This window comes from Ursus americanus, chromosome 25 (genome assembly GCF_024610735.1).
Source record: "Ursus americanus isolate L20-20 chromosome 25, mUrsAme1.1.p, whole genome shotgun sequence".
NCBI classification, from domain to species: Eukaryota; Metazoa; Chordata; class Mammalia; order Carnivora; family Ursidae; genus Ursus; species Ursus americanus.
The window spans coordinates 41841185-41856616 of NC_142151.1; the positions used below are offsets into that span (position 1 = coordinate 41841185).

Genomic DNA, 15432 nt, shown 5'->3' on the forward strand with positions numbered 1-15432 from the left:
AAGTGGGCCAAACTTACTTGTGGTGGTGGTAGTAGATGAAGTTTTTGGTAGATTAGTTTAGGATCCCTTCAGAAGAATACATATTTGTCTCTTAATAGTGGAGATACAGAAAATATAGTTAAACTAGAAATTCACCCATCTTTGATAGAATGTATTATATATTTGAAGAAATTTATGAGTTGTCCCTCCCATCATACCCACCTTTTTTATCGTTGTTAAAAGGAGAACTCTTTTCAGAGGTCGAAGACGACGAGAAGATGAGAGAGTCCAGGTAAGTATTTTTTACCTTTATTACATTTATTCATTTATTTTTTTCTTTTGTGGTTTAGTATGGCATTGACTTGTGGTCGGTCTTTCCAGGTTTTTGTCTTATTGATTATAGTATTAGGCAAAAGTAAATAGAACCTGTGCCTTGACCCTAAAATACCCCCTACTACCACCATACCCCACCCTTAAAGCACATGTGTAGTTAGGGATTTGATCTGTGTTGCTCGTGTTTTTTAAAAATTACTTCAATACTAATATATTTACATGGTTGAAAAACCAGAAATTGAAAATATTCAGTGAAAAGTTTATTACATTATTAATGGACATTTAAGTAGTTTCAATCTTTCAGTCTTCCAAACAGTGCTATGATAACTTCATACCACCATCATTTCCTATGTGTGCGATAACACCTGAAGGAGAATTCCTAGAAATGGGATTTCTGGGTCACAATTCAGTAAGTTGCTGCCAGTGTATAACTTTCTTTTTTTTTTTTTTTTAAGATTTTATTTATTTATTTGACAGAGATAGAGACAGCCAGCGAGAGAGGGAACACAAGCAGGGGGAGTGGGAGAGGAAGAAGCAGGCTCATAGCGGAGGAGCCTGATGTGGGGCTCGATCCCATAACGCCGGGATCACGCCCTGAGCTGAAGGCAGACGCTTAACCGCTGTGCCACCCAGGCGCCCCCAGTGTATAACTTTCTATAGGGGTTGTGCCAGTATACACTCTGACAGAGATTGAACAAAAGTTCCTGTTTATCAGTAGCCCTATAAATATATAACTTTTTGCCAACTTGATAAAGTGTTTATCATTCACTTACAAAGCTCTCTGGATGGTGTTGGAAACTTTAACTGTTTATTAATTGTTACTTGCCGGGGGGGGGGCAATTCTCTACCTACTACTTATTCTTCTATCCACTAATCTTATAAAACTGCTTATAGATTAAAAAATTTTTATAGTTCTAAACATGTTTTTATTGAATTTTGACTTACCTAGCTTCAAATTATGTTTCTGTTTTTTGTGGTTTGTTCATGGGGAATGTTTGGCATCTCTTAAGTGAGAGCGAAAGGGGTTGACAAATCAGAATAGTGTAGGAACCCACAGAGGTCTCAAGAAAACCCTGCCTAGAATTTACAGATAAATTATAAATTGTAGTATAGTACTTATTTTACACGTACAAATAGTGAATTGTACGCACTTATCAGTGTAGTATACATATAGCATGTAGGCTGTATATAATATATATGCAAATATTACATATATAAGTAGTGAAAAGATAAGCATTTTCAAAGAAGAAAACATAATGCATTATTACACAGAATGGTCTTTAGGGCAAACTGTAAACCTCTTAAAATAGTATTTTTTTTTTTTTTAATAACTTTCTGTACCATGGGCAGCCATGACATGGCAACAACTTTTTTAGGATACTATTGCAGCAGTCCACATGAATCCTCAAGTGGCCCTGAACAATTGAGGAAAGAAGAGATTAGTTTTGAAGTCCATTTAATATGTTGAAGATATATTGAGGATTGAGGACTGAAGGGGTGAAGAAAAAGGAGACAAGCGTGCTTTCCAGTAGGAAAGGCAGAGTGGAAGTGCCTTTGTGCAGGAAGGAGATTTTAGCTAGAGATAAAATTTACGATTTGTAAGCTTACACGAAGTAATTGAAATCATAAAAGTAGATGAAATCATTCAGGGGACTTGTAGAGTAAGTGATTTAAATAGAGTGGTCAGGAATGGAACTTTGGGAACATAGCTTTGTGGGTGAAGAATGGGATTATTTGTTATGTTGCTTGAAGTATCCAAGCAAAATTTGAGTAGAAAGGGCTGATAGGCAAATAGATGTCTAGGTCTCAGGTAAAGGTCTGGGCTGGCAATATTGAAAGTGTACCATTCAGTGAGTTTTGGTAAATTTCCAGTGGTGTATAGCCAGAAAGACACCCAAAGTGAAAAAGATTGTTGTGAAGGTGTTTGCATATAGGTAGTAATTGAAGCCATGAGTAGAGGCTATCACCCAGGGAGAGTAGGAAGTGGAAAGAGTAGTAACCACGTAGAAACTAAAACTGTCAAAGGGAGTAGGTAGAGAGACTCAAGCACCTGATTGTGAGATCTGAAAATCAGAAAGGTATCACAGAAGCTGAGGGAGGAATGAGCTCCCAAAGGCAAGTATGTTTACCATGCCAGGTGCTATATGAGGTCAGGAAAAAAAGTCTGTCAGATTTTGCATTGTGGAAGGCATTGGTGACTTGCCAAAGCAATTTTAGTGGTGATGAGTACAGAGGTGAGGAAGTACAAGTGAGAGGCTTGTCAGAGGGTATAGGATGGTGGGCAGAAAGGCAGATCAGGAGATTTTTCAAGGGAGGATATTATTCTGTTGAGACTGTATGAAAGGAGAAAAGCTGATGGTGAATTTAGGTCAGATAGGGGTTTTTATTTTTGTTCTGGAAGGGAGTATCACAAACTTAGCAAATAGTGGAGATTTGGTTAGCAGGCTTAAGGAGTGTGGCGAAGTTTGCAAAAGAAACAGGAGGGGAAGTTGGCGAAAGGTAAGTAGGATTGATAAAAAAATGAGAGCACAACTGAGATGAGAAGCCAGGAATTTATAGGAGAATAGACAATTCTTTGCATTAGTTTAGAGTTTTGTTTGTTTCCTTACGGTTTTCAGCTTCTGTGGTGTACAGGTTAGGGAATGAGATTGGCATGTGACCTGTTTTATGATTTGTGTCTTTTAGAGACCCCAGTCTTCAGCTGAAGCAAAGGCTCCAACACCAAAGTTTGACTTACTAGCCTCAAATTTTCCTCCTTTACCTGGAAGTTCATCAAGAACCCCAGGTGAACTTGTTCTGGAGAGCAGGATGTCTGATGTTGTTAAAGGTGTCTACAAAGAAAAGGTAAACACTGAGGCATCCATCTTTTACTTATAGGACCATAGTTAGCTTTTGTTTGCAGAGTTATTATTTGAAATTTTATTTGCATTTAATATGTATTTCTATCATAGTTTTTATTCATGGGATTGTCATCTTACTTTGAGTGTTATGAAAAGATTTATGATAAAGCTACACAGGCCAATAAAGCACTGGGTGTTGTGTAAGACTGATGAATCACAGACCTGTACCCCTGAAACAAATAATATATTATATGTTCATTTAAAATAAATAAATAAATAAATAAATAAATAAATAAATAAATAAATAAATAAATAAAAATTAAACCAATTAAAAGAATAAAATATTTCTTCACTTTTGCATGTCTTTGTATCAGTCGGCTCAGCTTGGAGGACCAATTAATGCAAGCTGGTGAAAAGTGGTGTTTGCACTTAAGTGCCTATAATTAGTCAATGATGTAAATGAATTTTAAGTTAGTTTGGTAAACTCAGGCTTTCAAATAATGGAGAGTTGATATCAAAGGGTTAGAATATCAGCCTTTAGGATAGGTACCCCATCCTGAAATATTTTTGAGTGTAGACTTCTTCCTGTGCTGAATCCTTACACCCCACATATTTTTCTCAGTTTCTTCCCTTTTTTAATTCAATTTTTATTTTTATTTTATAGTACATACGCGTAGTACATCTAGCCTTGTAGTGAAAAATAGTAGTCCTCTGCAACCATTTCGACTCTAGCTTTTTTTCCGTTTTCCCCCTGTATTTCTTTTTTTTTTTTTTTAAGATTTTATTTATTTATTCGACAGAGATAGAGACAGCCAGCGAGAGAGGGAACACAAGCAGGGGGAGTGGGAGAGGAAGAAGCAGGCTCATAGCGGAGGAGCCTGATGTGGGGCTCGATCCCGTAACGCCAGAATCACGCCCTGAGCCGAAGGCCGACGCCCAACCGCTGTGCCACCCAGGCGCCCCCCCACCTTTATTTCTAACTAACATGGTTATACTGCTATTTTTTCTTTTCTTTCTTTTCTCTTTTTTCTCTTTTCTTAAGTTATCTCTACACCCAGTGTGGGGCTTGAACTCACGACCCCAAGATCAAGAGTTGCATGCTCCACTGACAGCCAGCCAGGCATCCCAATATACTTTTTTTCTTGACTTCCCAATTTGTGATGTTGTCTATTTACTTTCCATTTAGAATATAAGGATTTAGCTCGCTTAAGCCAACTACTTTTCTTATCCCCCCTGTATATTGTACTGCATCATATCTAGGATACCATCCATTATAAGATGCCCTATTAATTTAGTATCACTAAGATAGTAAAAAGCAGGGGTGCCTGGGTGGCTCAGTTGGTTAAGTCACATCTTGATACTACTTTTTTTTTTTTTTTTCCATAACCGAACCTCGTAGTATACTGCCCTTATTTCTTCTTCCGTATACAGTTGTGGCCTGCTGGACAATTATGTAGCTGGGGCTTGACTTTACCATCATCCTGAGAATTTTCCTTTATTTTGTTGGCTACTCACTCTTTCTTACTTTTGTTTTACTTTCCTTTAATATGGTGGGTCACATCTTCTTGAGCTTCCTGAGTTAGTGGGTTTTAGTATAAATTTCTTGAGGTCTTGCATTCCAAAAATGTTTTTCTGTTTTCACATTGGGTCAGTAGCTTATTTCTGTAGAGTTCTGTATTAGCGTTTTTCTGTGGAATTTTGAAGGTATTTCTTTGTCTTCCCTTGTTTAAAAAATTGTGCAATATTATAGTTTTCTCATCAGCCTTAAGATAGACAGTTTCCCCACCTTTGAAAATCTGTAATTAAACGTTACTGTAGTTTAAGTAGCAGTGTTTTTTCTTAGTAATGCATGAAATAATGGTGCATTTTATAGTTGATGGCTTCTCCCATTTGGTGAGGTGTGATTCACACATACATACGTTTTTGAAGAAGAAGAATAAAGTGTATTTCCCCTTGTAATCCCAACCCACAACTGTGGACAGTGAACATCACCAGCATCTTAGCCATGCCACGTGTCTCCCCTCCCCTTTTATGATTCCTCCTATTCCTTCCCTTCCTCTCCATCAGAGGAAACATGCTGACTTTGCTATAATAATTTTCTTGCTTTTCTTTATAATTTTACCATTCCAGGTTGGGAAACTTTATCTGTAGAATAAGGCCAGAAAGTAAATATTTAGGCTTGTGGGCCACATGCTAAAAACTTAAAAACCACTCTTAGCTCATAGGCCATACCAACAAAACTCAGAGGCTGGATATGGCCAGCAGGCCTTCATTTGTCAGCCCCTAGCCTAGAGAGTATGCTGTTCAGTGTGCCTGTTTTTGAACACAACGTAAATGGAATAGCTATTCTTCTGTTATTTCTTTCATTCTATATTGTGTGAAATTCATCGGTGTTGATAAAACTAGTTCATTTTGCACTGTTGTATTCTGTTTTAAGAATATCATTATTCTGTTGATAGACGCTTGAGCTGTTTGACATTATAAGCAACTCTGTGAATGTTCAAACTACACAGACCCTGTTTTTAGGATATATACATAGTGGAATTGCTGAGTGATAGGACATTTTTAAAATTTAATTACTGTTGAGGTTAAGTTACCTTTTCATGTTTTATTGGCCATTTGAGTTTCTCTTTGTAAAGTGTCAAGTATTTAGCACCTTTTATTCTATTGGGTTATCCCTTATCTTACAGATCATGGAATTTTAAAATTTATTTTGGATACTAATCCTTTGTCAGTAATGTATGTTACTAATGTATGATTTGTTTTCAGTGTTCAGTATTTGTGAGTGGAAACAGGTTCTTATTTTAATATGGTCATATTCATCAGTCTTTCTTTTATGGTTTGTTCTTTTTTATATCTTGCTTAGGAAACGATCTGGTTTCCAGAGATCCTTTTCAGAAACCTATCTGATCCTCCTTTGACCTCTTTTTTTCCCTCTCTGGAGGCCTTTAGGATCTTTTATTTATCCCTGGTATTCTTTTCTTTTCTTTTTTTTTTTTTTAAAGATTTTATTTATTTAACAGAGAGACACAGCGAGAGAGGGAACACAAGCAGGGGGAGTGGGAGAGGGAGAAGCAGGCTTCCTGCTGAGCAGGGAGCCTGATGCAGGGCTCGATCCCAGGACCCTGGGATCATGACCTGAGCCGAAGGCAGATGCTTAACAACTGAGCCACCTAGGCGCCCCATCCCTGGTATTCTATGAAATGTCATTAAGGTGTATCTTGCTATGGCTCTTTTTTAATTCATTGCACTGGATACCATCTGGAAACTCATCCTTACATGCTAGAAAATTTTTGTATATTACTCTTTGATAAATTCTTCACTTCTCTTTTCTTCTTTCTTGAACTCTTAAGTTGATATTGCACCTTGTAGGTTGAACCTCTGATTTTGTTTTGGCTTTCCTAATTTTTATTTTTGTACTTGTCTATATTTTCTACAAAGTTTTTCTGAATGTTACCTTTAAACCTCCTGAAATTTGGGGGTGCCTGGGTGGCTCAGTTGGTTAAGTGTCTGCCTTCGGCTCAGGTCATCATCCCAGAGTCCTGGGATTAAGCCCCGCATCAGGCTCCCTGCTCAGTGGGGTGTCTGCTTCTCCCTCTCCTTCCCTTCCAGCCCTCTCCTCGCTCTCCCCACCCCTCTCCCCAACTGAATCACCCAGGTGTCCCTCGCTATTGTTTTTCTTTTACTTTTTAAAATTGTGGTAAGGGGCGCTTGGTGCCTCCATTCAGTTAAGCATCTGCCTTCAGCTCAAGTCATGGTCCTGGGATCAAGCCCTGCATCCCTGCTCAGTGGTGAGCCTGCTTTTCCCTCTCCCCTCTGCTGCTCCGCCCGCCCCCGTTATGCTTGCTCTCTTCCTCTATCTCAAATAAATAAAAATCTTTAAAAAAAAATTGTGGTAAATTGCATGTAATATAAAAGTTACCATCTTAAGGGGTGGCTGGGTAGTTTAGTCAGTTAAGCATCCGACTCTTGATTTGAAATGGCTTTGGTCCTGATCTCAGGGTGGTGAAATCAAGCCCCGCATAGGCTCTGCCCTCAGCGTGGTGTCTGCTTTACATTCTCTCCCTCATCCCCTCCCCAGAAATACACCATCTTAAGCATTGTTCAGTGTGTACAGTTCGGTTGGTTAAATACATTCACATTGTTGTGCATCTAATCTCCAGAACTCTTTATCTTTTTTTTCTTTTTTTTTTTTAAGATTTTATTTATTTGAGATAGAGAGCACAAGCAGGGGGAGTGGCAGGCAAAGGGAGAAGCAGAGCCCAATGCGAGGCCCAATCCCAGGATGCTGGGATCATGACCTGAGCCAAAGGGAGACGCCCAATCGACTAAGCCACCCAGGTGCCCCAAGAACTCTTTATCTTGTAAATATAAAATGCTGTAGGGGACACCTGACTGGCTCAATTGGTAGAGCATGCAACTCTTGGTCTCTGGGTTGTGAGTTAAAGCCCCACGTTGGGTATAGAGATTCCTTAAAACACAAAATCTTTAAAAAAGAATAATAAAATAAAATGCTATACCCATTACACAGCGACTCCCATTACCCATTTCCCCCTTCCTTCAGCCCCTGGCAGCCACCATTCTACTTTATATAATAATGTGCGTACTCTGGTATCTCGTATAAGTGGAATCATATAGTATTTGTCTTTTTGTGACTGGCTTATTTAACTTAGCATGATGTTCTCAGGGTTCATCCATTGTGGTAGTGTGTACCAGTACTTCATTCCTTTTATTGCACAGTAATATTCCATTATGTGGATATACCACATTTTGTTTATCGATTCATCAATTGATGAATATTTAGGTGGTTCACAGTTTTTTGGCTACTATGAATAATGCTACTATGAACATTTGTGTGTAGACATTTTTTCTTGGGTATATACTGCTGGGTCATATGGTAACTGTGTTTAACTTTTTGAGGAACTGCCAGACTGTTTTCCAAAATGCACCATCTTGTATTACCGCTCTCAGTGTATGGGAGTTCCATTGTCTCCATAGCATCACAAACATTTATTTCTTATTGATTATAGCCACCCTAGTGAGTGTGAAGTGGTTTCTCACTGTGGTTTTGATTCACATTTCCCTAATGACTGAGATGGTTGAGAATCTGTATTTACAAGTGCTAATTGGCCATTTGGATATCTTGTTTGGAGAAGTGTCTGTGAGTTAATTTTGAAATGTGTTTTTACTTTAAGGATAATGAAGAGTTGAGAGTGAGTTGCCCAGTGCCTGCAGAGGATGACCAGACAGACTGCACCTCTGCCCCGCAACTCAGCATGAGTACCAGTCCTCCAGGTGCAGCTGAGCCTCCCACGTTAAGGTACAGTTTCAGTGTAGAAGGTCTTCCACAAAGACGCTACTTTCTCTTCTGATCTTTTGCTCAACTTTTTCTGTGTGCTGTACTTAGTCTGATGTCAAGCTCTCTTTTCCTTAGCACAACTCAGCAAGAGAAGGATCCAGTAGAGGATTCCACTGTTCAGAAGGATGTTCTCAACCAGACAGCTGTGCCAGTTTCTTCCCCAAGTACTGCAAAGCCATCAAGGACAAGTAGTGCTTCACCATGTAATAGTAACATAAATGCAGCTGTAGCTGTGGCCCTACAGGTAACTTGATAAATTTAGTATGTGAGGAAAAAAATAATAATAGGTTGAATAATGAGATTTTTTCTTTCACATAAGTCTTTACTAGAGCAGAGTCGTTTGGAAATAGCCCAAGTTGAGGCTGCCTGCCTCAAATGAAGCTCAAGGAGTTTAAAGTCACTGAAGAAATGGGAAATTTTAGCCATGTTGAGATAGTGAAGAAGTAACTATTCATTCTGGTTTTGGTTCTTGTTGGTTTTTTTAAGATTTTACTTATTTATTTGAGCAAGAGATCATGAGTGGGGGAGAGGGAGAAACAGGCTCCTGCTTCAGCTGGGCAGGGAGCCCCATGCGAGGCTTGATCCCAGGATCCTGGGATCACAACCTGAGCCAGAGGCAGATTCTCAACGGACTGAGTTACCCTTGGTGCCCCCATTCTGGGTTCTTTTGTGTTTTTTTTAAATGGCTTTTTTTTCTGATCATCTTCTAGTTGAGTCAAGCTTCATTCTTATTCAGGTTATGAAGAATATATAATTTTTGGGCTAAAGAGGTTTTGAGCCCCCTTGAAATTCTTTTTTTTAATAATGTTTAACAAGTCTTATGAGGGCTACTTCCATTTTTACTCAGCTTCCAGAAATCATTTTTATAATTAGGGAAATACAGAAAAGCAGGGCAAAACACAAAATTTAATAATCTTTTCAATCATTGATATAACTAGTTGCATTATGGTATAGTTCCTTTTTTCTAGGTTAAGGACATTTTATTTTGTTATTTAATAATAGTACAGTGGCAGCTGCTGATTACTGAATGCCTGCTATATGCTAAGACCCGTGCTAAATACGTTTCACATGCTTTATCCCAGTCTCGTAACATCCCTGTCTTCCTTTTTTTTTTTTCAGATGAGGTAATTAAGACTTTTAATTAGTCTTCTATCAATATATTATTGGTTCCCAGCTGCTCTGTTGAGATTCTTGTGGAATCCGTCTCAGGGTTCCTTGTAGCCATGAAAGAGAGAAACATTTTATTTCATCATATGAATGTACATTATTAACTTAATCTGTCCTTCCTTATTAGACATTTAGGTTGTTTCCAGTTTTTTTCATCACTGTAAACAATGCTGGTATGAACATCTTTCAGATAAATTCCTCAAGTGAAATTATTGTATCATATATAAATTGCCAAGGCTTTTTATTATTGCAACAAAAAAAATTTTTTTAAGATTGTTCCAATACACTTTAGTAGCAGTGTATATGAGAATGCCGGTTGCCCTTTTCTAATAGCTTACTGATTTTCTTGTGGGTCACACTATCCTTTTTGTACTTTTATTTAGAGAACATACCAAAAATTTGTTTCTTATTTTCACTTCAAAGGAACCCCGAAAGCTAAGTTATGCTGAAGTGTGCCAGAAGCCCCCTAAAGAGCCATCTCCAGTCCTTGTGCAGCCACTACGAGAACTTCGCTCCAATGTAGTGTCTCCCACCAAAAATGAAGAGAATGGAGCTCCTGAGAAGTCCATTGAGAAATCACATGAGAAGCCAGAAGCAAGGGCTAGTAAGGAGTATTCTAGCTTCCGAGGCAATACCATTCCCAGGGGAGCAGCTGGAAAAATCAGGGAACAGAGACGCCAGTTTGGCCATAGGGCTATACCTCAGGGAGTGACTCGACGTAATGGCAAAGAGCAATATGTGCCACCCAGATCACCAAAGTAAAAAACAAAAAACTATCAGAAACTTCTCTCTCTTCCCATTAAACTTGAGCCGTGGCTATATTGAACTGTTCTGGAGGGGAGGGGGTAGCCAGGAAGGAAACAGGAGAAAAGTGTATGTCCTTAAATCATTATGGATTTTGGAGTTGTGAGCAGTAGAATCCCAAAATTCATCTCTAAAGTGATTTTAAAATGCTGGAGGATTCCAATCAGTATAAATATATATATATATATATGTATACATATATAAAAATATAATTTTTCTATTTTTGTTTTTGATTTTAATTTGCAGAGATCTTCTGCCTAGAATCAATTTTGAGGGTTCAGATTTAGCTTGAGAAAAAAACATATTACACATCCTTCAGTACAGGAGATGAGGGAGTGAGAGAAAATATTTTTTGAAGAAGCATTTCTGTAAAATTAGAAATTACTTTTTTTAATCTATTTAAAGTTTGGCTTGGAGAATGCCATCTCTGCCTATATGGCCTTGTGTTGCAAAGCAGATCAGTGGCTGGTGTGCCTGTTGTGGTGTGAGTGTGTGCAAGAGTGATTGAAGCCAAATCTGTTGTCATGTTACTAAATGATTTGAAAACTGAATGTAATACTTGAGTAGATTTTTTTTTTTCCATTTTGAAATTCAGTCTGTCTTTTTGACCTTAATATTTCATTCAACAAGCTGTTAAGCTCTGATTGTACTTAGAGGTGTGACTATCAATCAGTTTGATACTCAAGGAAAGAAAGGGGGTTATTCAAAAAATAAAAATTTGTCTTAGATCTGAGTGGATAAGTCAGATGGACTTCAGAGGTTTAAACTGCTTTGTGATTTCTTGCCCCCCCCCCCAACCCCTAAAATAGGAGACAGGTTTTTTTTTGTTACTTCATTGTTATTCTCTATTCTTTGACTACCCACCCCCCAAAAGCAAAATAACCAACTTGCTACAGAATTGTATGTTTCTAATGGCCTTGACCAGTCTAGTCAAATCATATAACTGTTCTAAATCTCCAGCTGAACATTGAAGTAGTTTACTCTTCTGTTCGTGTATTTAGAACTTTAGATCCCAGAATGGTAGGTCAGACTGACCCTACAGTAATTTATTTGTGTTCGTGTTAAAGATGAAACATTGTACTGATTTCTTAAAGTGTTAAATAGTGTAGAAGTAAAAAAAAAAAAACAACAAAAAACAAAAAAAAACCACCTTAATTTGGGGGTGACTTTTCTGTTTACAGTGTATTTTATCATCTACTTCCTTCCTTTTCTCCCCCCCCCAAAAAAAATACAGTTTGGAATTCACAGAAACAGAACCAGCAAGTCATGAGATTTTTTGACTTAAGGTGAGAAAGATGGTTGAAGAAAATTAATACATACTTTCTCAGTGAATAAAGTTGTAGCTGTCATATTAAGTAGGCAAGTTTACATGCTGGTGTTTAGAAAATGGCTAAAATATTAAAAACCATGTTGCATTAATCTGTTTTAAGTCATACCATTTTCAGAGTTCCATGTAAGGTGGGGTTTGTTTTCTTTTTAGGGATAGTTTGTAATAGTCATAACTGTCCCTTATGTTAGTGAATTACATATGTACAAATTGAAACTGTAAATTGTGAACACTGGAAAGCACCATTGTGACATAGAGTAAACATCTTAGTAATATATTAAAATGAATGTAAATGGAGGTTAAAATTACATTACTGTGAAACTCATCTTCCAACTCTAAGTTAAGCTTTGGAGATTTGTATTAGTAGGTAACTAAACACTGCACATTTCTGTACAAGCCAGGATTATCATTTCTTTGTAACTTATTATTCAGCTTGGCAATTGCTTTTGATTTGGTGGATTGATAACATGGTATAATATATTTAAGCAGTTTGAAACTATTCATTTCTACACACTATTTTTAAAAATCATCTACTAGATGAAACATACAATAAAACTACCTGTGCTGAAATCTGGGGGAAGTTTAGGTCCTTTAAGGAAAAAAAAAGGTATTAATAATCATTGACTACATCTATGATAAAAGTGCTTATTTTGGTTTACTTAGATAATGCTGCAGTTGGTGGAAATGATAAACATTTAAAGTGTTAACACTCTGTGAATGCATTGGATTTAAGAGAATAAACATTTTATAAAAATCACTTGGTAAGGATTATAAACTTAATTATTGCACTTAAAGTGAAACATTACTTTTTACAGTGTGTCACAGAAATAGGCTTGTATTACTTGTATACTTGTGTGACTTACTGTTAGTCCACCCAACTTCTAAAAACTAAGTGTTCTAATTGAAACACAAGAAAAGAGTCTTCTTTTTGAAGAAAGCAACTGTGTTCTTGCTTTCTTTACCCAGATGTTATTGAAAGTAGAAATTTGAAGACATCATTTTAAAATTTCTTATAAAATATATAGTGTTTTTAATTTAATTTGCCTCATTACAGCTAATAGTTCCCAGTTTGGTGGGATGTTGTATAGGGAAGAATACGTGTGTATGTGTGTGGGTGTGTTTGTGTGTGGGTGTGATATATATATATATATATATATATATATATATATATATATATATATATGTATCACAGTATGTATTTAGCGTTTATTTTATTACAGCAGATTTAAGGTTTGTATCTAAATGATGCCTATGAGTTGTGTGAAACTGTTTGGATTTTTGTCCAGCAGTTCTCTGTAACTGATGCGGGTTGGGCGTTTATTGTAGTTCAACTATTTATTTGGTTCTGTAGAGGGAGGAATTTAAATGTCAAATTTTTCTCTTCATCCTTATGACTTAACATTTCCTTGGGTTGTTGGAGGCTAAAAGTAGATACAAATGATAATTGTACAGTATGGTGGTTTTCTGTCATAGTTCTTATTGCATGACGAGAACAAGAGTCACACAAGCTCATCACTTAGCACTTCATGGAGAAGGTATTTGGAGATACTGCAAAGCCTGTCTCCATTTTCTATTCTGATAATTGAGGTTTTCATGATATCTACGGCCTGTCTCTACTCTGAGTGATTTCATTTTTGCAAATACAGACACTGGCATTCAAAAGAGTGATCCATCTAAATTTTATTCCCTTGGATTTTGGAAGAAGAGAAGATCTTTCAGTAATCAGGATTTATTGTTGTTGTCATCTTAGGTGCTCAGTTTGCATGTGATCTCAAATGACATGTTGATTTTTAATTTATTTTTGTTCCTAAAATTAAGGTAGCTTGAATATTGTTTCACATTCCTTTTTAAATAACCAGGTTGGCTTTGCAAAAGGCTTAATGATGGAGTATTTGCATCTGCTGGAGCAGAAAATAGTATTTAAAAGTTACTTTCTTTTAGCGCTTTCTTTAGCTTTATTAGTTATGGCCTTAATATTTAGTCTTTTGGCTTAAATGTCCACTGGTTTTATTTTGACACAGTTGAACAGCACTGGGGTTAAGTCTCTTGATATTTGTGTTGGGCGTGTATATTAACCATATTTTAAAAGTACTCATTTTGTTTGTTTTTACAGAAAAGATAAAATGCAAGAGGGCAGTGTATTCCTTTTGAGGGTTTTTATAAATTCTTAACTATATGATAAGGTTTTTTTCCTAATTTTTTTTATGTTTCCTTACAATCTGGTGGCCATCAATTTAACTTTAGGCTTTTCTGGTGTCTGCTAACTTAGCTAGTCTCAGCTTCCAAGAAGATACGTAGACATTTCAGTTTTTATTAACTGAAAGAGACATTCTAAGAAGTGGAAAGAGAATTTGTGTTCAAGTTGAAAGTAAATTCTCTTTCAAAATCACCTGATTATTAAATAATTTAAGTTTATTTTTAAAAACTAACAACTTTTTATGAATTGTTGAGTAGACAATTCCTAAAAGTACAACTCAGATGTCAACAGGCTGTGTATAAAATAAAATGGTTTTATTTTCAGCTTTGTAGCACAAAACACTGATGAGTATAAACATCTACATCAATGTTAATTTTTTTTTTTTTTTTTTTGCCTGATTTTCATGTCTTTTGAGTGACCCCTGTTAAATGTTTGGGGTCAGGGATCAGAACCAGTTATCCAGCTTCTATTTTGTCCATTGCTTAGGTTTGTTCCTGTTGTCCAAACTGCCCCCTCCCTCCAAAAGAAGATGGTGTGACACATGCTCATGCATATTATGTTAAAATGAGTACATCCTTGTATTTGTATTTCTGTTCTCAACATTGCCAAGGTGCTATGGGAAATTAAAGTAACACAAAATTAGACAAAATAAAATTATTTAAAAGCAGAATTGGTTTCCTTTTCTCCAGGTGGTTTATGTCTAATGACTACTTGTATGTATTTTTCCATAATTTTATATGTTGCCTATTCTCTGAGCTCTATCATTATTGTGGTCTCAGCTCTTTCTTTGGTTTGGTTTGGTTTTGGGTTGGGGTACAGGATGTGTGATATTTCATATGTAAAGTAGGGAAGAGAGCCAGAAGATTCAGCTTTATGGTCCTAGGGTTCTCTTGAATTCTTTTAGTGTCAGAAGCAGTGGTGATGGGAGGAAAAAACCATAGGGCAATGTGCAATGTAAGGATTTTGCTTTTCTGGGGCAGATTATGGCCTGACCTGAGTGTGTAAATTCTAGACTTTTAAACTTACTTCCAAGAGAAAACCATTAGGTTATTTTTAGCTTTTCACCACATCTTTGTTTTGTTGTATCTAAAGCTGAAGGGTTTGGGGACCTTTTTATTTTTATTTTTTTTTAGATTTTATTTATTTATTTGACAGAGAGACAGCCAGTGAGAGAGGGAACACAGGCAGGGGGTGTGGGAGAGGAAGAAACAGGCTCCCAGCGGATGAGCCTGATTTGGGGCTCAATCCCAGGACTCCGGGATCACGCCCTGAGCCGAAGGCAGACGCTTAACGACTGAGCCACCCGGGTGCCCCTGGGGAGCTTTTTAAAGGGAAAGTTTACTGGGAAATTTAAATGAATCTTTTAATCTTTTTCTTTTTAAAACTGTGCTAAGGCAAAAATAGGGAAAAGGGAAAAATGAAGTGT

At 36.9% G+C, this 15432-nt stretch overlaps 1 protein-coding gene across 5 annotated transcripts in view; it reads left to right on the forward strand.

Annotated features, from left to right (window-relative positions):
• Window positions 1–14676, forward strand: part of LARP4 (La ribonucleoprotein 4) — a 191731-nt gene extending 177055 nt beyond the window's left edge. For 4 of the 5 annotated variants that reach the window (XM_087855829.1, XM_087855827.1, XM_087855828.1 and 1 more), the window contains 6 exons: window positions 223–271; window positions 617–721; window positions 2998–3156; window positions 8348–8472; window positions 8587–8755; window positions 10102–14676. In XM_087855829.1, the coding sequence (XP_087711955.1) occupies window positions 223–271; window positions 617–721; window positions 2998–3156; window positions 8348–8472; window positions 8587–8755; window positions 10102–10440 (946 nt within the window). In that variant the 3' untranslated portion in view covers window positions 10441–14676. The remainder of the gene's footprint in view (window positions 1–222; window positions 272–616; window positions 722–2997; window positions 3157–8347; window positions 8473–8586; window positions 8756–10101) is intronic. The other variant, XM_087855830.1, reaches the window with a different exon arrangement.
• The last annotated feature ends 756 nt before the right edge of the window (window positions 14677–15432 follow it).